This window comes from Melozone crissalis, unplaced genomic scaffold (genome assembly GCF_028551555.1).
Source record: "Melozone crissalis strain CALT ecotype California unplaced genomic scaffold, PUWL_Pcris_2 ptg000247l_1, whole genome shotgun sequence".
In the NCBI taxonomy this organism is placed as follows: Eukaryota; Metazoa; Chordata; class Aves; order Passeriformes; family Passerellidae; genus Melozone; species Melozone crissalis.
Genome location: NW_026536006.1, coordinates 688201 through 709355, shown reverse-complemented (window position 1 = coordinate 709355; position 21155 = coordinate 688201). Strand labels below are relative to the sequence as shown.

Sequence of the window (21155 nt, the reverse complement as noted above, 5' to 3'; positions counted from 1 at the left end):
TCTCCACGGAGCAGCCTGGCAAACACCTCCAAAGGAAAAACGCTGCAGACAGCAGTGAATTCCCTATCCCAGCACACTTCTGCAGAGAAGAGGGGCTGCTTGCTGGCTGCCCCCGGGATGCTGGCAGGCTGAGAGAGGAGCCTGCTGTGCTGCAGCGTGCCCGTGCCCTCACGCTGGCAGTGCAGACAGACCCGTCGCTCTGGAGGAGACACAGCCAGGGCTCCCCTGGTGCTGCAGCCTCTGTGCCAATGCCTGAGCGCACAAACCCTGCCCCAGCCGTGCAGGCAACGTCCTGCTGCCCCACAGGGGATGCCAGCCTCGGATGGGAGCTCTGGAAACAAAGCCCTCATTATTCAACACCCTGGCAGGTTGACCCGCACTGCCTCCCTCTCTCCAGGCTCTCCAGGATGGGGTTTTGCTTTGGGAATTTGTGCTGCAGAGCTCAACCCTGCACATGGGGCTGGCTGCACTGAGAAGCTCCCAAAAGCAGGGGAGCCCCCAGCTTGCCCCATTCCCCTTCCAAGGAATATATTCAAACATGACTTGGACACCTACAGACTGCCCAAAGGGAAAAGCTTTTCCAACAGACTCTGATGGCATCACTGGGGAAGAAACAGCAATTAAAAAATGTCTGTTCCTTCGGAAAACAGGGATTTTAAACGCACTTGCTCATAGCCATGATATTTTGTGAAAAATCCTCTCCTTAGGATTTTTCCTCCTGAGAAGATGGGAGGCCTCAGGAACAAAATGTAAACAATGGTTATCTGCTGCTGTGGAATGCAACAGGTGCATCTGGGATTGGTCTCATGGGGATGTTTCTAATTAATGGCCAATCACAGTCCAGCTGTCCAGACTGTCTTGGTCAGTCACAAACCTTTGTTATCATTCTTTGCTATTCTATTCTTAGCCAGCCTTCTGATGAAATCCTTTCTTCTATTCTTTTAGTATAGATTTAATATAATATATATCATAAAATAATAAATCAAGCCTTCTGGAACATGGAGTCAGATCCTCGTCTCCTCCCTCATCCTCAGACCCCTGTGAACACTCTGGAAGATTCTTTTCCTTATGTCTGGGAGCTCTTTCTCCTTGGTGCTGCCACTGCTTTTTGGGGCACTCAGAACCACACCTTCAGCTCACCATGTCCTGCCTCCATTCCCCACTCCTCTCCATCATTTCACCTCATCAATCTGTGATGTTAAAGGCCATGGTTTATTTATTTCTTTACTTCACTAATAAAGCACATTATCTACAATGATTAATTTTGCAATAAAGAAACAACACTACTACAAATGGTGGTGTAAGACAACCTAAGGGGACTCTACAAAGTTCACATCCTAAATCCATCTCTCTGTTAGCTGTGAAACATCATTCCTCAGAGTACTTGGCTTGTTAATGGAATTCTTCTACAACCAAGTCCATGGCTCTGTCCCCATGTGGGAAATAAGCACCAATCCCAGGCTAAGGAATGATTAATTTACCAGTTTTGAGGGGGTTTGGTTCAAACCTCAAAAATGAGGATTTGTTATTTCACTTAACTGTGATACAACAGGATTATCTCAGACATCAGATATTCACTTTCCCAGAGTATTGGTGATGGATGAGAATACTAAATGGAAGGAGGAAGGATAATGAATACAGAGTGGTATGGGTCTATGAAAAAGAGAACCAGTCCAATTAACAGAATAATGAATTTCAGCTTGGTCGATAAACGTAATCATTTGGGTAAGATATTCTTTGTCTTTCATAAACTGTTTGAAATCATACAAACATGACATTTCAATTAGGGCACAAAAGACATAATGATAGAGAGCCAAGCTGTCACAGATCAAACAGAAAAAACCCCAGACTGGGGTCCCACAGCAAAGGGGGAAGATGGAGATGATACATCCCCTGTGGGGCTCCACAGGGAAAAGTCCTTGGCCTTGTGCTCTCTGGTACTCTGCCAGCAGCCTAAAGGAGCTATAAAAACATCACTGGTATAAAGTGAGGAGTGTCACAAGCTGGAGGAGCTGGCCATGAGCTCCCCACAGCCAAAGCCTCAGGCAGGGCAGAAACTGAACCTTTGCTTGGGCTTGAAATGGAGTGACAGGTCTGGGCAGCAGCAGCTCAGGGGAACTCAGCTGTGCAGGGGAAATGCCACAGCCAGGAGGGGATCCCAGCCCAGGAAGGAGAGCTCAGCCCAGGAAAGGGATCTCAGCCCAGGTAGATCTCAGCCCAGGAAGGAGATCCCAGCCCAGGATGGGGGATCTCTCTCTCAGCCCAGGAAGGGGATCCCAGCCCAGGTAGGAAAGTTCAGCCTAGGTGGGGAATCAGCCCAGGAAGGAGATCTGAGCCCAGGAAGGGAGATAGCCCAGGAAGGGGAATCTCAGCCCAGGATGGGGGATCTCTCTCAGCCCAGGAAGGGGAATCTCAGCCCAAGAAGGGGAGCTCAGTCCAGGATGGGGATCCCAGCCCAGGAAGGGGATTTCTCTCAGCCCAGGAAGGGATCTCAGCCCAGCTAAGGGATCTCAGCCCAGCTAGGGGATCTCAGCCCACGTAGGGGATCTCTCTCAGCCCAGGAAGGGATCTCAGCCAAGCTAAGGGATCCCAGCCCAGGAAGGGAATCTCTCTCAGCCCAGGAAGGGATCTCAGCCCAGGTAGGAGAGCTCAGCCCAGGAAGGAGATCTCTCTCAGCCCAGGATGGGGATTTCTCTCAGCCCAGCTAGGGGATCCCAGCCCAGGAAGGGATCTCAGCCCAGCTAGGGGGATCCCAGCCCAGGAAGGAAATCTCTCTCAGCCCAGGAAGAGGAGCTCAGCCCAGCTAGGGGAGCTCAGCTGGACACTGCTGAGACAGGGGCCTGCTCAAGGCCAAAGGCACAGGTGGAGGCACAGAGCCCCCTCTGCCCCTGCTCCCCATGCCAGTGCACCAACACACTGCACAGTGAGGAGGCTCAAAGGCTGCCAGGGGCTCAGCTGGCACAGCAGATGCCAAGGCAGGCACCCAGGGGGACATCACAAGAGATGCTGGTGAGGGAGGGCTCCAGCCCAACAAGGCACCACAAGGAACCAGGGGTAAGGCTTAAACTAAACAGGTTAAGACTATAATGGGGATGTTTTTACAGTGAGGGCAATTAGCTACTAGGAATTCTTATCAGAGGTTGTAATGGGTTCTCCACTACTCATTTATTAACTTTGATCATGAAGATAGGATCTCTGTCTAATCAGCCAGCTCTGGTTCCTACAGGAATTCAGGGCAATCCTGCAGCCATGAAGATGGGAGTGATGTGCTCCACGAGGGTCCTTTCTGCAAGCATGCAAGCTCTTAACATCACCTCCCAGCCCTCTGCTCGCCCTCTTCACCTGACAGCTGCTATTTCAACGTCTGTACAATAACAGGTCTTTACCAATGCAGTCAGAAATGGTGTGTGAGCTCAGCCACTGCTTGCAGCACGTGCCCAGGCCATCGGGCCAAGCTTTGGGAGGGCTGAGGGAGCTGTGAGGAGCAGGATGGAGCAGCAGGAGGGCTGGGCTCCAGCATCCCTGCAGCGGAGCAGCGAGATGGAGCCGCTGTGCCCACCTGGGCAGGTCCAGGGAGGGGCTCTCCCTCCCTCCTGCAGCCAGGGCATCACTTGAACACGGACGGGAACGTGGGGCAGTCGGGCGACTTCATCTTCTTCATGAACTTCTTGAACTCTTTGTTCTTCTTGTCCCACTTGTAGATGGCTGTCAGCAGGTACTGGGTCTTCACCTGGCGGCCCATGATGAGGAAGTGGTGGCTGAGGTTGTCCAGCTGGTGGCAGGGACAGTCTGCCCCGTTCTTCAGGAACAGCACCAGCTTCTTCAGGTTCTTCTTGCGGATGGGCCCCAGCTTCAGCGCCTTCCTCTTGCGTGGAATGATCATCTTGTCCCCGTTCTCCTTCTTCACTTCCTTTATGGTCATCTTCAGAGCTGCAAAACAAGATGGGAGAGGGGAAAACAAAACTCCTAAGCAGCTTTCAGGGGCACAAAGCCTCTGCTTTGTGAGGCTGAGGGGCAGCAGTGACAGCAGCAATGTCCCTGTCCCCCTGCACACACACAGTGTCCTGCTCCCCTCCTGCATCCCCTTCTCCCCGTCCCTCTGCACACACACAGTGTCCTGCTCCCCTCCTGCATCCCCTTCTCCCTGTCCCCCTGCACACACACAGTGCCCTGCTCCCCTCCTGCATCCCCTGTCCCCCTGCACACACACAGTGCCCTGCTCCCCTCCTGCATCCCCTGTCCCCCTGCACACACAGAGTGCCCTGCTCCCCTCCTGCATCCCCTTCTCCCTGTCCCCCTGCACACACAGAGTGCCCTGCTCCCCTCCTGCATCCCCTGTCCCCCTGCACACACACAGTGCCCTGCTCCCCTCCTGCATCCCCTGTCCCCCTGCACACACACAGTGCCCTGCTCCCCTCCTGCATCCCCTGTCCCCCTGCACACACACAGTGCCCTGCTCCCCTCCTGCATCCCCTTCTCCCTGTCCCTCTGTCACCCTGGTTTTTTAAGATTTTCTAAGCCTTCTGATGTTGACATTCTTGTAGTGAACTTTCTCACACACTTTCTGTAAATAACTCATTGTTTTTCATTCCTTTATGGAGGAGGAGAGAGTTGATGGACTGTTGGTTTGACCTGTGTCATTGCAGAGGTGTCACTGTCACCTTCCAATCCGCTGTCACTTTTGTAAAACTATAAATATTGGAGTCAGAGAATAAAACTTCCCTTTTTTCCCTTCACCTTGAGAGCGGTGGTGTGCTTGTGTTCTTTCGTGTCGTTCAGCGACATCCCTCTGCACACACACAGTGCCCTGCTCCCCTCCTGCATCCCCTTCTCCCTTCTCTGCTCCTGAATCCTCCTGCTCCTCCATGGCATCACCCTGGCCATGACTTGGGCATGACACCCATACCCTTGCACCTGAGGGGGAATGTCACAGACATATTTTACAAAAAATCCTTTCGTTAGGATCTTTTCTCCTGAGAACCTTCAGCTTCTCCATGTTTTGCTGCTTTGAAATGTGATTTATGCTTACCCAGCATGTGAATTGTTTTTACTTGATGAGCAATGACAGCCACCTGTGTCGAGCTGTGAGCAGCCACAAGATTTCATTATCATTTCATTCTTTCCCTTCCTTGCTACCCTTCTGATGAAATCCTTTCTTCTATTCTTTAGTGATATTCTTTTATTTTATTCTTTAGTGATATTCTTCTATTCTTTAGTGATATAGTTTTAATATATCATTTTCTTTTCGTACAATATATATCATAAAATAATAAATCAGCCTTCTGAAACATGGAGTCAAGATTCTCATCTCTTCCCATGTCAGGATTGCCTGAAAATTCCACACAGGAGCTGCCCCATGCCCAGGAGAGCACCAAGGTAAAACACTGAAATCTTTGTTCCCCTTCCTGCACAAAGCACCCAGCACTTCCCATTTGAGAGTGGAACTTGTTCAGCTGCCAAGCACAAATGTTAACTGAGTAAATGAGGTGATTTCCCTGCTCTAGAGGCATGGAGAGACTCTTGAAAGGATCATTTAAAAGGTCAATTTGGCTTCTCAAGCATTTGTTTGCAGTCACACCGGCCCTCAGGTGCCTGTGAAACAAGTTTGCAAGCACTGGATGTCACAGCATCAGAGCTGTGGAGATCCCAGCATGTGCCTGGGAGAAGGAAAGTTGGTCTGATACAATTTCCATGGAAAATATCCTCCCCTCTTTGGGTTCAGCATTTTCCTGAGTTAATCACAACACCCCCCACCCCAAAAAAAGAAAAAAAAAAGGTTTTTTGCCATGACCATGAAGAGGAATTTTGCCTACATGGGAAAAACGACGAAAATGTGTTGTACATTAAAACATCATTTCAGCGCCATTTGGCTCTGCCTCGTTTTTTGGGGAAAAGCACATATGGAGCAAAATTGCTAACATATTTTCATCATTTGGGAGTTTACTCCAGAGCTGCAGATAACCAGTGCTCAGAGAGGTGATTGCTTGGCTGCTGTCCCTCCCCATTGGAGTCTCAGGGCAGCTGCAGGCAGTCCCCAAGAAGCTCTGGCTCTGGCAGGGAGATGGATCCTCACAGCATCACTCCTTGAAGTCCTGCTCTGCTGGAACACACAGCAGTGAACCCGTGCTGCTTCCTGGGCAGGAGCACTGCTCACACTGCTCCAGACACACATGGCAGCAGGACAGCACAGTGACAACGCTGAGCAGGCAGCAGGGACTCAGTGTCACCACCCTGACAACAGCAGCACGGGTGTTTGCCTGCCCCTGTGCCAAAAACATCCCTTAGGTTTGCCAAGATCCTTGTCAAGTTCACTGCTATTGCATCAGAAAGTATACAACAGCAATCCAATCCAATCTAGGTTTCCAATCTAGGACTGGAAACCTAAGTGAAATTTTCATTCCATCTGTTTTCCAAATTCAGGAGCTAAAGAAACTCCTGAATTTAAGGAGCTAAAGATGCTGAACCAGATCAGTTTGCAACAGAGCTGGAAAATGAAGGAAGGGGTTTTCAAGCAGCTCCAAGCTCCATGACACCGACTGGGCAGCAGCAACCCCTCAATATCAGCCTCAATTCCTTTATTCAAGCTGACTGGAGCCCTTGCAGTGAAAAGAGAGGTGGCCAGGGCAGGAGGGATAAAACAGGGAGGGGTGTGAAACACCACTACAACAGCACAATAAGAGATTTCTGCAAAATGGCTTTTTTGCTCTGCTGAAATCACTGAAAATTTGATCCTTTTTGCTGGAGGAAGAAAAGGATCTGCCAGCTAGCTGAGGTGTTGATCTAGTCCAAGCATCACACAGCATGAAGACAAAGAAGGGCTGGTAATCCTGAGCTGTGGGAGCTCACAGCTGCTCCCTTCCCTGCACACTGCACTTTGTGAGCAGTGCAGGTTCATGGGAGCTGCCCAGGGGAACCATAAATCCAGATGTAAACCAAAACCTCATCCAAAGGCTGCTCGTGCAGAGCAGCACACAGAGCCAAGATGGGGATGAAGGAGGAGGCTGACCAGGGGTGCAAATAGTTTGTGTCAGGCTCTGTTTTTTCCACCAGCAATGCCAGCAGTGTTTACCTGCAGTGCTGCCCAGGTAAGCACAGCTCATGGAGCACCAAGCTTACCTGCCTTTGGTGCTGCAGGCTGAGGATGATCTCTGCTCAGCCCTCACTCCTCTGGCTCCCCAAATTCCCCTGAATTGGGCCACATTCCCTAAGTTCCAACCCACATGAGATTCCCAGGAGTGAGAGCTGGGTTCCACAGTGGCAGGACAGACACACAGCTTTGGCCAACACCAGAGAAGAGGTGCCTGAGGGTTTTTGGGAACAGCACCAGCTTCTTCAGGGCTCATCCCACTCATTCCAGGGCTCATCCCACTCCAAGAGCTCACCACCAACTTCTAGAAGGAGGCAGCCTCCAAGTTCTGGCTTTCCTAGAATATTTGTTGGGGGACCCTGGCGCTGCAGCAGCTCTCCTCCTCTTAAGGAGGAAGTATTTTACAGAAAGAGTGGTCAAATACTGGAATCATCTACCCAGGGAAGTGGTAGAGTCACCATCCCTCGAAGAGTTTAAAAAAAGACTGGATGTGGCGCTTGGTGCCATGATCTAGCTGAGGTGTTAGAACATGGGTTGGACTCGATGATCTTAAAGGTCTCTTCCAACCTAGAAATTCTGTGATTCTGTGATTCCTGGCGTCCCCCCAGCCCTTTTTGCCAGGCAAAAGGCTGGAGCAGGATGCTTTGAGTCTTGGCTCCAGCACCCAGCAGAGCTGCCAAAGCAAACAGCTTCCTCCTCACTGGGAGCCTTGGCCTTTCCATCCCCCCCGTGCCACACCAAATCTGTCTCAGCAGCCAGGGAGAAGGGCCAGGATCACTCTGGGATCCCAGGACAGGCTTGCTCAGACAGATTTCACCTTCAGCTGGGGCTGCCAGGCAGGAGCTGACCCATGGGGAGTTCTCCACAGCAGGATAACTGTGGATAACTTTTCAATTATCCACCTTTCCAGTCCAGCAGCTGTGACACTGCTGGCAGCACCAAGAGGGCTGCAGGATCAACATTTCACCCACAAGCCCTTCTTACCATTTATTTTCATGGGACACACACAGTTCCAGCCTTCTCCAAGGACAGCACTGCTCTGGGGGGTCACCAGCTGAGAGCAGAACCCCTGTGCCCTGCTCACAACCCTGCTCTCACCCCTCTTTTTCAGCACAGAACTAGGATGCTGTCTCTGCTGGGGCCCCACTCCAGCACCTCATGTGAGGGAAGGGAAAGCTCCACTGTTCCTTCAGCCTCGTTTTCCTTCCTTTGGAAATCACTGAGAAGGAAGAAACCTGCCAGAAGACACATTAGGGCTGTAACAGGAGAAGGCTGCAGGCAAGGGCCTGTCAGTCACAGAGGAAAAATAAACAGCATGTATTGATTGTTCTGCAGTCCCCAGTGCCACAGAGCCCGTTCAGCAGGATCCCCCCAGACCCCAGAGAAAGGGCAGAAACAATAAATAAAATCACTAAGAGAAACAGAGCGTGGAATGAACTCCTGGAGTAAGAAACCAGCGCTGGCTGCAGCCCAGGGCAGCTGGGGGAGGTGGCTGTGGGGGCTCTGGAGCCCCATCTCTGCTTCCTCTTGCTTCCAGTGCTGCCTCACACTGAAATCCACCCTGCAGTCACCCCCATGTACCTGACCCAGCCCCTGTGCTGCTCTGAGCTCTGGCACCCCTCACTGACACCACCCCAAAGCTGTTTAATCTCAGAGGAACAGCCCAGCTGCCTAAAGCAGCATCCCAGAGTGCTCATTCATCCTTGCTCAAAGGTGAACCCAGAGTTCTGCTGCACCACGAGGTTGGGGCAGTCTCCTGGCACCCCTCTGACCCCCAGCATCTTGTCCAAGATCCTCTCCTGCCTTGTCTTTGCAGTTTGTGCTCACTTCTTACACTGCTGGGAAGAACAGAGCCTAAAACAAACTATTTGCACCCCTGGTCAGCCTCCTCCTTCATCCCCCTTGGTGTTATCCCATCTTGGCTCTGTACTCTGGGCTACACAGCCACTTCCAACTGGCACAGCCACACATCTGCAGCAGAACCCACAGCTGTGCTGCACCACAAGGCTGGCATGCTCCTGGCACCCCTGTGACCCACAGCATCTTGTCCAAAATTCTCTCATGCCCTTGTCTTTGCAGTTTGGGTTCACAGCTCTGTTCCTGCACTGCTGGGAAGAACAGAGGCTGACACAAACTATCTGCACCCCTGGTCAGCCTCCTCCTTCATCCCCCTTGGTGTTATCCCATCTTGGATCTGCACTCTAAGCTACACAGCCACTTCCAACTGGCACAGCCACACATCTGCAGCAGAACCCAGATTTCTGCTGCACCACAAGGCTGGCATGCTCCTGGCATCCCTGAGACTCCCAGCATCTTGTCCAAAATTCTCTCATGCCCTTGTCTTTGCAGTTTGGGTTCACAGCTCACTGCAGCACTGCTGGGAAGAACAGAGCAGAATCTTGTCCAAAATCCTCTCCTGCCTTGTCTTTGCAGTTTGTGCTCACTTCCTGCACTGCTGGGAAGAAGAGAGGCTGACACAAACTATCTGCACCCCTGGTCAGCCTCCTCCTTGGTGTTATCCTATCTTGGCTCTGCGCTCTAAGCTACACAGCCATAGCCACGCATCTGTGCTGGGCAAAGTGGTCCTCACCTCTTTGCTGTACCAAGCTGCTGGGATGTAAGAGAAAATCTGCAGGAACAGCAGGAATCAGTGTAAAACTTACCAACAGCTGCCCCGTGCAGCACATGTTAGTTTAAACATTTATTGTACATGTCTGGCTCTGCTGAGGATCTGTAACCTGTCAGCTGCCAGTGTTTACCTTGGGGGACGTGCATGAGAAAGCTCAGCCTGAAGGTTTGGGAGTTCAGAACAGTGCCAGATAAACAGCTCTCCTTGAGAAATCACCCCAGGACAGCAACCCCCAAGACTAAACAAAGATCCAAGGGCCGTACACTGTGCTTTGGGAAAACTTCCTGAAGCCATTGCCACTCCCTCCTCTGAGACATCCCTCTCACCCCTGCATTGCCTTCCCTTCCCTCACAGGGCACAGGTAGGACCATCCCATCCCTGTTCCTGCTCCCCAGCTGGCCACATCTGCCAGGAAATAATCCATCCTTTGGAGGACACTGTCCCCAGTGTCTTTCCCAGGAACACTGTGGGCAAGTCACTGACCCAAGCTCTGCTGAGGCAGGGAATTCCTCTGCTTTGGCCTCTGCACCCTGCTGGAACTGTCCCAGAGCAGCAGAAACTCACGTCAAGCATGCAGTTAAGTTTGTATTTCCCTTCCCAGTAGGAAGGACACCCCCTTGGCTCACTCCTTGCACACCTCTGCAAGGGACAGGTATTGCAGTGAGCCCTCTCCTTCTCTGGGACAAGGATTCCCCAGCTCAGCAATTCCAAACACAAGTTCCTCTTGTTTGGAATCGTTATTGTTATTTGTCACGTCTACTGCTTTAAAAACTTTTCTACTTGCATGGAAAACTTTTTTACTGTATCTACAATGCTAACGAAACTCCAATCTAAGACTTACATACTTTTTTAACTATTTCCTAAAAACCTTCTAACTTTATAAATTCCAACACTGGACTGGGGCAATGCCTGTGCAGCACTGCAAGGAGGCAGGGAGCTCCTGATCCCAGAGGCTGTTCCTCCCTCCCTGTGTGTGCCCTGAGGCAGGGGCAGCTCTGCTCCAGCTGCCATGGCCTGCCCAGAGCAGAGCTCAGAGCACTCAGCACCTCCCACTCCCCAGGCAGGCCAAGCACTGAGTGTCTGCCTCCATTCCCCAGCCAAGCCAGAAGTATGCACATTCCTGGGAAACCGTGACATGGGTGTTCCTGTTGGTGCTTTTCCCTGTTAGAAAAAGTCTGGGCTGGACTGAAGACTTGTGGCATAGCCAATCTGCAGGACAGTTGAGAATTCATTTCCAGCAGAAAGGGGAGCACACCAGCACGCAGAGCAGGTTTGGGTTTGCATAAGCACGCTCTGGTACAGGGCACATTCAAGTGCTAATCCCCCAGGAATGCACACCTTGCTCAATATGCCTTTAATAATCTTCCTGGAAGGTTACATACACCAGCAAGGATGTCAAAAGCAGTTAATTCTGGGTTTGATCTGAGAAAGCCAATATATTTCCTCGTGATAATCTTTTTTTTTTCTAAATGAAGTAGTTCAGTTTACCACTGATTGTCTCACTCACTCATTTAGGACAAAGCCTTCGAGCAGCTTTGTGTTTTTTAACAAAGTCCACCTCTGCATGCCCACAGTGACATCTAGAGGCACACGGGGCTGGCTTTGGGGACAGACTGCAGGACACACAGCACCACGGTGGGCAGGGCAAGGTGGCAGCTCCAATCCAGCCACACAGGAGTCATGCTGCCTGTGCCCAGAATGGCTGGAGTGCTCCTCCTTACCAAACTCGCTGGCACACAGGTGCTCCACGATGGCCTCTGACTTCATCTCATTGTCACAAGGGGGACACACGGTGGTTCCTGGCGAGAGAAAAAGAAGTGAAGACAATTGAGAGGTGGCAGGCAGCCAGAGGAAGCAGCAGCACAGAGCCAGACTGGCCATGCTGTCAGACTCACCCCTGAAGGGGATCCATGCCCATGCACCCTGGCACGGGTTCCCAGCTCCCAGAGGTGTGGGACAACACCCAGAACCATCCACTGGCTCCCAGGGCAGCCCTGGGCACAGGCAGCCTGCTGCCAGCCCCACACAGTGCTGCCAGTGGCCCCAGGGCAGGCACAGGCAGCTGCTAAAAGGACAGCACTGGCACAGAAAGGAGCTCTCAGCTGAGGGAAGAGCTTGCCAAGGGGCATGGGCCATGGCCTGCTGCATGCCAAGGCAGGCACACGATGCCCCAACCCCAGCACAGCAGGAGGATGCTGCCCAGAGATGGCTCAAGTGTGCCCAGGTGGTGCCAGGCAAGGGGGTCAGGACTGGCACAGCCCAGTTCAGTGCTCCCCTCACTACTGGGGACCACAGACTGCCCAGGAAAACCCCACTACCCTCCCTCCTGCCCTGTGCCAGAGCAGCACAGGCTGGGGATGGAGCAGCACAGCTCTTGTGGGTGCTGCCCCACCAGGAGTGGCCATTCACCACCACGAGTGGCCACCCCACCACAAAGAGTGGCCATCCACCATCTAGAGTGGTCACCCCACCGCCAAGAGTGGCCATCCACCACCAGGAGTGGTCACCCACCGCCAGCAGCGGCCACCCACCGCCAGGAGTGACCAGCCACCGCCAAGAGTGACCAGCCACCGCCAAGAGTGACCACCCTCTCTTTTGCTTCACCCTCATGGCTCCAGCAGAGCAGAGCCACCTCTGCTTGGCAGCTGCTGGCAGAGGTCAACATCTCCCTCTTGGGGAATGCCAGCCCAGGGGATTTCACTGGGATCCGTCCTGGGAGGAAATCTCACTTCACCCAGAGAACAAGACTCTGTTTCCAAGTCCCCATCTGCACTTGGGGCAGACCACCCAGCAGCACAGACGTAGATTGGAGCTACTGGCAGATTAATTTATTGAGCTGGGAGATGCTGCTTGTTCCCGGTCCAGCAAGACTGAGGGCTCTTCCCACACAAGGGAGTTATTCTCAGGGACAACACTGCAGCAAAACATCTGCCAGTAAACAGAGCACTCATGGCCTTCCAGCCCTCAGCCAGGCCAGCAAAGCCACAGCATTGCTGGAGAGAAAAAGCAGAGAGGTGTCTCAGAAAGGAGAGCAGAGCCAGGGAGGCACAGCCATGACCATGCTGTGGTGTCTCCTCAGCCTCAGATGCCCCACGGGGATTCAGGCCAGACTTTTGTTTTCTGTGGCTTTTTCCTTCCCTGTCGCCACCCCCAAACCTCTTCTGTGCCAAACGCTGATTCCTGGGGATGTGCACCATGATTTTATTAACCACACATGCACAGCAACTGGCCTGGTGCTTGCTCCTGTGTGCAAGCCACGAGCCAGCCTTCCCAGCACCAACATCCACACCCTCTGTACCTCTGAGAGCTGCCCATCCCTGGGTAACCCCTCCTGCCAGAACCCTGACATGCAAGTGCCACTGTCACCATCTCAGAGTGACACAGGCAGGAGCCAGCCTTTGGAGATAGGATGACATCCACAGTCAGAATATTTCTTTCCAGCTGTGGAAAGAAATATTTACTGTGCTCGTGACAAGGGAGAGAGGGGGCTCACAGGAAGGTGACACAGGCTCAGCCCTCCATGTGCTGCACAGCCAGGAGTTCATCACTGAGCTGGGGAACAAGCTGGGCTTCCTGCCATGGCAAGCACTTCAATGTCTCAGCAGCCCAAGTGCACATGAGGCTGGCAAAGCCAGACAAACATGAAAGCCACCACTCGATGAGCTTTCCAGGCAACCTATTAAAATAGGGGAAAAAAAGCAAACAAAAATGGAAAATAAGAGTCATTGTTCCATGGTGCAAATACAGGCTTTGTTCTAGCTGTGCTCCAGCAGCCCCTGGACAGGCTGTGACACAGCCAAGGTGGCAGAGACCCCTGCCTTGCTGCACCAGGAGGCAGCAGCATCCTGAGGGCAGGAGCTGAGACCCTCTGGACAGCCCCCTCCAGAGGCAGCAGCTTCATTTATGCACATTCCCCATGCCCTAATCAACAACCTTGATCAGGCTGCTCAGAGTCCTTGACCAGGAATATTTACAAGCATGGGGCATCCACCTTGTTCCTAGATAATCTGTGCCAGCGTTTTACAACCCTCACTGTGAAAAACTTCCTCCTTATATCCAATTTAAATCAACCCATCCTCCAATCCTGCCTCCAGTCCTGCTGGCAATGGGAAGAAAAACTGTGCTGTGCTCTGGATCACCACATCACACTACATCAGGAACATTAATGTTGGGGGCCCAGCTCCTGCACAGCTCTGTGCCCCAAGAAAGCTGTTCTGTGGAGCTGCCCCAAACCTGCAAGCCTGTTTGCATTGCACCCATCCCTCCTGAGGCACTGAGCAGCCATCCCCAGCCCACCCTCAGGCCCCACTGCAGCTTGGCTGGGGCCCATCTGCAAACCCCCAGCACAATCTCAGCTGCCTGCAGCTCCCTTGTTCCCTGCTGACCATTTTTGCAAAGCCTGGCTGCAGAGCCAGCTTACTCCAGGGGCAAGAGAAGGAATGTGTAATGCTGTATTAATCTGCAACTCCCCTGATGCATCCTGTGGGCCTGCAGGCTTTACTGCCTGTGCTTAAGGAGAAAGGAATTCAGCAGGTCAGCTCTTTGAGAGGCAGAAACAAATTCCAATTTCAAGGTGTTAACGGGGGAAAATACTGAAAGGGTTTGTTCTTATTAGTGCCAAGAGAAAAAGGGGGGACACTGCTTGGTTCTGACCCTCTCTGGATCAACAGGAAACACCCCTGTGCCCAAGAGCAAAGGACTTGGTGCTGACAGAAAACACAGACAGGGTGCAGAACTCGGGTAGACAAGTACCCCAAGCAGCACAGGGACAAGAACTGAGCTGCAGGTCACCCAGGATGTCACTTGACATCTGCAGGGGGTGGCAGTTCCAGAGCTGAAGCAGTGGGTGCGTTATAAGAGAGCTTCTGTGGCATTCAGGACATCCAGCAGTGCTGCTTCACATCACACCAGTGGCTGCAATTCACTTGGAGTTTGCTTTTTTCCACTCCAAACTGTTTGAGGCACCACAAGAAAGCAGCAGTGTCCCACCCCAGGTCCAAAAGGTGAAGAGAAATCGTTAAACTACTCAGTGGAAAGGAAAACCTGGCAGATGCTGCTCCTTTAGGAGGCTGTTCCCAGGTCCTGGCTCGTTAATGTCTGTAAAATGAATGACCTGCACACAGCTCAGGCTCTGTTCAGACCCAGGAAGGGGCAGCTCACACCCAGCTGTCCCTGGAGCATGCTTGGCTGCAAGTCCCTGGGGAAATAAAAGCAACCTTTGTACCTGCAACACGGAACACGGCTGTGGTCTTGACCAAGGGTCCAGGTTCATATAATACGTATTTAATTCAGAGCATTCCTGGAAAACAAGGAGGTTTCTCCAGCAGGAAGGGCAAGCCATGACAAGGAAGCCAGAATGGCTGTGGGGAGAGGCTGGTCCCTGGCAAGGAGATCAGGCCCCCATTTTCCCCCTGGCACTGGGACAAACTTCACATCCCACCTGCCTCTGGATGTCACTGAGATGTGACACAGCTCCTCTGGGTGTCCTGCCATGCCACAGTCACCGTGCCACTGCTCTGCACTGCCCTCCACAGCTCCTGGAGACCCCTGAGGCTGTCACCCCTCTCCTCTCCTCTATCACAGGGTCTCTCTGAAGTCTGAGTCCTTCCAAGATGGGCAGGATGACACTGCACAGTTCCCTGTAGCTGGGTTACCTCTCCCAGTCGAGCAGCACACGCAGCTTTTGTCTGTACAGGTAACTGCAAAGGGCAGACGAGTCTGACACAGCACAGAAGGCACTGAAAGCACTCAGCCCCCTCCCTGCCTGTGCCGGGCTCCTCCCGAATGCCTGAGGAATCAGGAGTGACAATTCCCTTCAATTCCCTTAAGCACTGCACTCTCTCAGAGCCCTCTGCCATCTCCCTCGACAAACATTCCTCCTGCCTGCCTTTCACAGCGCTCCAATAGCAACCCCTCAAGTGACACCGGGATATTTATTTATTTTCAACTTTCCAACAAGCCAGACTCACTGCAACTTGAACAAGCCAGTCTGGCACCGCAGAAACGTGCTGCACGCAATGGAAACAAACACGAACCACGTTCACTTTCCCCAGTTGTTTTTGGGCAGGTTCTTTTCTCCCTCTTCCAGCTCACAGCCCACCCAAGGCAGGGCTGGATCTCCAGTGCATGCCTTAGGATTGCACTGGATGTGGGGACAGCCAGGACTGCTGTCACTGCTGGCTTCATCAGCCAACACTTTGTGCTGTGGACACCACACATCCTCCAGCTGCCCAGAGCAGCCTGGTTCAGGAAGCAGAGCCAGGACAGTGCAGGATCTGAGGATGGAGGGTCACACCTTGGTCCATCAGGGCTGGAGCCCAGCCCTAGTGACCATGCAGGGATCAGAACAGGCACAACCCCACCATGCTCCAAAGAGCCAAAGCTCCGGGATAGGGATGAGGAGCTGGCAGGGCATCCCACCTCCTTTGGGACAGGAGAGTGCTCAGAGGCTAGAGGAGAGCTGCTGCCAAGAAGAAGAGCTCAGGGGAGCCTCCTCCTGCCACAAGAACCCCTCCAGTCCAGTGTGGTCCCCTCCTGCCCTGCCAGCTCAGAGAGGAGCGCCAGGAGCAAGGCTGCAGCACAAGCCATGCCTTACCTTTGGGCCTGGAGACCTCGGTGGCATTGGGAGCTGTCATAGCAATGCAGACGTCGTCCTGGGGGAACTGGTCACACTTGAGCATCTCTGGCCAGAAGAAGCCAAAGAACTGCATGACAGGCTCGCAGGAGTCACGCACGGCCTCGCAGAGCCAGCGGCACGGGTAGACCGGCCGGTCCAGGCAGACGGGGGCAAACAGGGAGCAGAGGAAGACCTGGGTGCCCATATGGCAATTCTTGTTGAGCAGCGGCACCCAGCTGCTCGCCTGGTGCTTCACCTCGGCCATGGTCTCGTGGTCCAGCAGGTTGGGCAGCACCATCTTGTCGTAGCCCACGCTGTGGCACAGCCGCAGGTCGGCGGGGATGGCCACGCACTGGTGGGGTTTGGCGTAGAAGCGCCCGCCAGGGTAAGGGCCCAGGTCTGACTGGTAGCTGACATAGTCGTACTCGCTGGCCACGCCGCACGCCAGCAGCCCGGCGGCCACCGACAGCACCGCACGCACGGCGGCCCCACCGGGCCCCCTCACGCTGCCCATCGCCGCCACCCGCCGACGGTGGCCCCGACAGCACCGGGGACTCCCCGCTGCCGGCGGCCGCCCCTGGGGACTCTCCTCGCAGCGCCTTCGCTGCCCCGAGCTCGCCGCCCCGAGCTCGCTGCCCGCCGAGCCCCTCACAGCCCCGCCGCCCTCCCGCCGCCCCGGCCCCGGCCCCGCTCTGGCCGCGCTCCGGCCGCGCCGCGGGTTTGTGAGCCCGCGGCAGCCAATCAGCGCCGCGCCGCCCGCCGCGCGCTGGCCCGCCGCTGTCAATCAGCGACCGCAGCAGCCCAGCCCGCCCCGCCCCGCCCCGCCCAGCGCGGCCCCGACGGCCCCACAGCCCGGCTCGGTTCGGTTCGGTTCGGCTCGGCCCGGCTCGGCTCGGCTCGGCTCGGCTCGGCTCGGCCCGGCTCGGCTCGGCTCGGCCCGGCCCGGCTCGGCTCGCTCGGTCCGGCTCAGCTCGGCTCGGTCCGGCTCAGCTCGGCTCGGCTCGGCTCGGCTCGGTCCGGTCCGGTCCGGCTCGGCTCGGCTCGGCTCGGCTCGGCTCGGTCCTGTCCGGTCCGGCTCGGCTCGGCTCGGCTCGGCTCGGCTCAGCTCGGTCCGGTCCGGTTCGGCTCGGCTCGGCTTGGCCCGGCCCGGCCCGACGGAGTGCAGCCGGGGCTCGGCTGCAGTCCCGGTGCGCGGCCCGACCCCCCCGGAGCCGTTCCCGGTCTCTCTGGGAGCTCCCGGCGCTCCTGAGCGGCTGTTCCGAGTCGCAGATATTTCAGATTCTAATATTTCTATGAACCTGTACTGGACCGTGCAGAACAAATCCCAACAGAAACTATGACATTCAAAGAAAAAAAAAAAAAAAAAACCAAACACCAACAACCAAACAAAACAAAAATCAGGAGAGAGCAAGGGGCCCTGCTCTGTAAAGGGTGCCCTGTTCCAGATGTGCTGGAGGAGCAGGAGCTGCATTCCCATTCCTCCACCCTTACCTTGCTGCGCTCCTCGGGGCTTGCACGGTCCAAAGAGGAGGAGGAGGAGGATGGAGCCCGTGGGGCTGCCCAGGTGCCAGGAGGGTGCCCCTGGGTGCATGGCAGGCAGGAGAAGCTGTCTCATCCCTTTGCACATCTGGCCATTGAGCAGCTCTGCCCCTGCCTGCCTACAGGGCACTGAGCTCTCTCCCTCCTCTGGGATCCTCCAAAGTTCCCCTTCCTGCCGCTGCCTTCGGCTGGAACAACTTGTACCACTTAAAACAGGAACTACACCTCATTGAGAGGTAAATGGAAAAGGCTCTGCAGCCCGGAGGGCTGAAAGAGCCACTTTCACCTGAGGGCCAGCAGAACAGAGCGGCCAGTTAGCAGCACTAATGAAGTGAAGAATTTAGCGGTAAACGAGGGACCCCGAGCGAAAGAGGCGTTTTTGGATGGAGCAGGCTCTCTCCTGCTACTTGGGCTCAGGAAATGATGGCAAAGCTCTGATCACTGCTTGTACCAAGAAACAGCTGCAAAAAATGGACTTCTCGTTCCTTGAGAAATCCTGGCAGAATCTGCTTTTACCAAAAGTACTTTAGGACCACTGAGACATCTCATTTTGAGAATTTAGGAAATAGTGCTGTGTCCCAGGAAACAAGTGCAATTCAGGCATCCTGATTTGCACCCAGGTGTTACATCCATGGGCACAAGTCTCCGGTTGGAAACCAAACTGTGCCAGTGCCTCTTCATTTTCCATGGCAAGATCATGGCAAAGTCTCGGAGCCTCTCTGTTTGCAGAGCAGCATTGGGTGTGTTTGACTTTGGCAGTGCTGTGATCCTTCTGTTCCAGGATGGATGCAATTGGAATATCACAGGCAGGCAAGGTGAGGTCTTAGGAAACTTATTTAAAAGGTGGAGAGCTCTCCAAAGGCACCAGCAGTAACATTGCAACAATTGAAAACTAGAGTCAGGATTCCAGTTATCTCCAGTTATCTCCAGTTATCTGCAGGTCAGCAATTGCCACATGGCAGCAGGTAAATGTGCTGTGATGGTCACCCCAGGGATGGCTGTCCTGCAGAATCCCACACTGATCAGTGGGTTTCACTCAACAGTAGCTGCTGAGCCTGCCACAGTTCACAGCTCTTGATCCAAGCAGGAAAACTCACAGTTCAGCACGCCTTGGCTGCTAAATCTGACCACATGCATGGCCTGGACAGTTCCTGAACTTGGCTCAGGGAAGGTCTTTGCTGGCTGCCTTCTCTCTTCTGTGGCTGACGTCCACATTGATGACAACAGCGCCTGAATGGGAAACCAAGAGTGAATTTTAAATTGAAACACAATTGAGCAGCAAATACAATTGCTGGCAAACCATTTTTTATTTAAAAAATGTAAGAAATCAGGGACAAGGAGGAAAAAACCTAAACCAAATGAAAATGCCAATTCTAGTCTAGGCCACTAAATTGCTTAATCCATGATATAAGACCTCTTAGAAAGCAGCTGCCCAACAAGGGCTGCTCCTCCAACAGACCTCTTCCAGACTGCACATGGATTTTTCTGAGTGAAGCCTGTGCAGCCATTTCCCTCCATAATTATGTAGCCCAGTGCTTCTTAAATCTCTGCCTTGTCTCCAATGTCATAGCCATTTATTGCTGCCTTTCCCACAGGGAGCTAACATTTTCCTGTTGAATAACGAGCCCCTTTGCACCACACACCATTCTGGCTGTCCCAAGACCTCTCGTGCCCTGTGAAAAGCCCAGCCCAATTAACCGTGCCTATTTCTGGCTCCATTGTTCATCCCAGCAGCCTGTGCAGGACCAGGCACTCTGCCCTCATCTGCAGCTCACATCCTGCTCTGTTCCATGTCCTGTGCTCAGGGGTGACAGGGAAGGTGGCAGGGGACATGTGGGACATGTCCCAGTGCTGCTGGCAGTGGTGTTGTCCCACCTGTCCCATCCTCCCTGCCCACCCTGGGCACACTCTGGTGCTGGAATTTGCCTTTCCCTGCATGCTGCCCTGGGGAAACAGGCAGGCACGGATGGGATAATAGAATATATTAGCCCTGAGTCCATTCAGGCCCTGGCTCTTTATGAACAAAGCCTGCTAACTGAGCTGATTTTTGCCAAATGACTGGCTTTCGTGCATGAGCAGCAAAGTGGAGCCCCCAAAGACTCCCATGCGACGAGCGCTGTTGCCCAGGGCTCTTTGTTTTACGGCTGCACTTGAGGGCATGGAGGAGTCACGGCCTTGCCTGCCCTGGCATTTCTTCTCCAGTTTCCCACCACTGCCTTAGCCCCATCTCAGCCCCAGCAGAGGCAGCAGGGATGGGGGAGATGAGACAAACTCAGGGACAGGGATGCCCGCATTGTCAGATGGGATGCACCAGCAGAGGCAGCCCACCTACCATGTCCCTGCATGGAGAGCCCACCATGCCAGCCTTGCAGCAGGACAGCTCCTGGACACCCCCAGGGAATACTTCCTTTAGGTTAGACCCCCCTCAGCCCAGCAAGACCTGCCAGGGTCAGTCCCTGAGGAGATGTTGGTTTTGCCGTGTTTGTTTTCTGGTTTTCTCAGCAGATTTCTCCAAGACTCCAATAACACTGATGCAGCCAGAAGCACTCCCTCACCCCATGATAAGGGCAACCCTCATGATAACCTCCTGCACAAGGAGGTTTTGCAGCTGTGGGGACTCACTCTGATGCCTCAGCCAGGTGCCCAGTGCCCCTGGGGCTGCAGAGACACCTTCACCAAAGGCTGGCCAGGATCAATGCACACAACAATTCCAGCTGATGTCTCCTGTTTGTGTGAAATTAGCACCAATAAATGCTATAACTACACATGACCAACAACAGATTTACTAGCTAACATATAAAGGACTGCAAGAGCAAATGCCTTCAGCACTGGTGAAACTCTTGACCGTCTGCCCCGAGTCCCAGGAGGGAACCGATGGCAAATGTTTACAGGGGCTTATAAATATTTATCCTGTAATAACTTGCTGCATTACAGCACATTCTTCTCCACAAGGCTCAGCTTTGCCCTGGACCAGGTGCAGGCTGCTGAGAGGGTCTGTGGCACATATAAAGTTTGCCTGAATAACATACAGCAAGAGCTGGTGTTCAATAAAACAGCAGCAGCCGAGCTGCACGCGTGAAAGGCACTGCAAGCCATTCCTTACCCAACAAAAGAAAAATGTGGCTGGGGAGCACAGGTGTGCAGGCACCTTGGTGTGGGTGCAAACCCCTTCTGGCTTGCCAGAGTAACCTGGGGAAGTGCTGCAAGTCACTGGGGAGGTGTAAATCACAATGCTGGGCTGGGCTGAGGGAGGTTTAGGCCCAAGAGTGGCCCCGTGCTGCCTG

The 21155-nt window shown here is 53.7% G+C and overlaps 2 protein-coding genes across 2 annotated transcripts in view; one reads left to right on the top strand and one right to left on the bottom strand.

Annotated features, from left to right (window-relative positions):
* The window catches only part of GOLGA7 (golgin A7), a 270030-nt gene that overhangs the window by 234846 nt on the left and 14029 nt on the right, over positions 1-21155 (top strand). The window lies entirely within an intron of this gene.
* SFRP1 (secreted frizzled related protein 1) lies at positions 2824-16846 on the bottom strand. The gene is made up of 3 exons (XM_054294367.1): positions 16312-16846; positions 11438-11515; positions 2824-3930 (listed from the first exon to the last, which is right to left on the bottom strand). The coding sequence occupies exons 1-3, from the start codon at positions 16844-16846 to the stop codon at positions 3608-3610; spliced, it is 936 nt and encodes a 311-aa protein (XP_054150342.1). The 3' UTR covers positions 2824-3607.

Coding starts and splice junctions, on each gene's coding strand:
- SFRP1 (XM_054294367.1), bottom strand. CDS start 16,846: ATGGGCAGCGTGAGGGGGCCCGGTGGGGCCGCCGTGCGTGCGGTGCTG. Junction 11,516..16,311: donor CGAGGTCTCCAGGCCCAAAG/GTAAGGCATGGC, acceptor TTCTCTCGCCAG/GAACCACCGTGTGTCCCCCT. Junction 3,931..11,437: donor CCTGTGTGCCAGCGAGTTTG/GTAAGGAGGAGC, acceptor CTTGTTTTGCAG/CTCTGAAGATGACCATAAAG.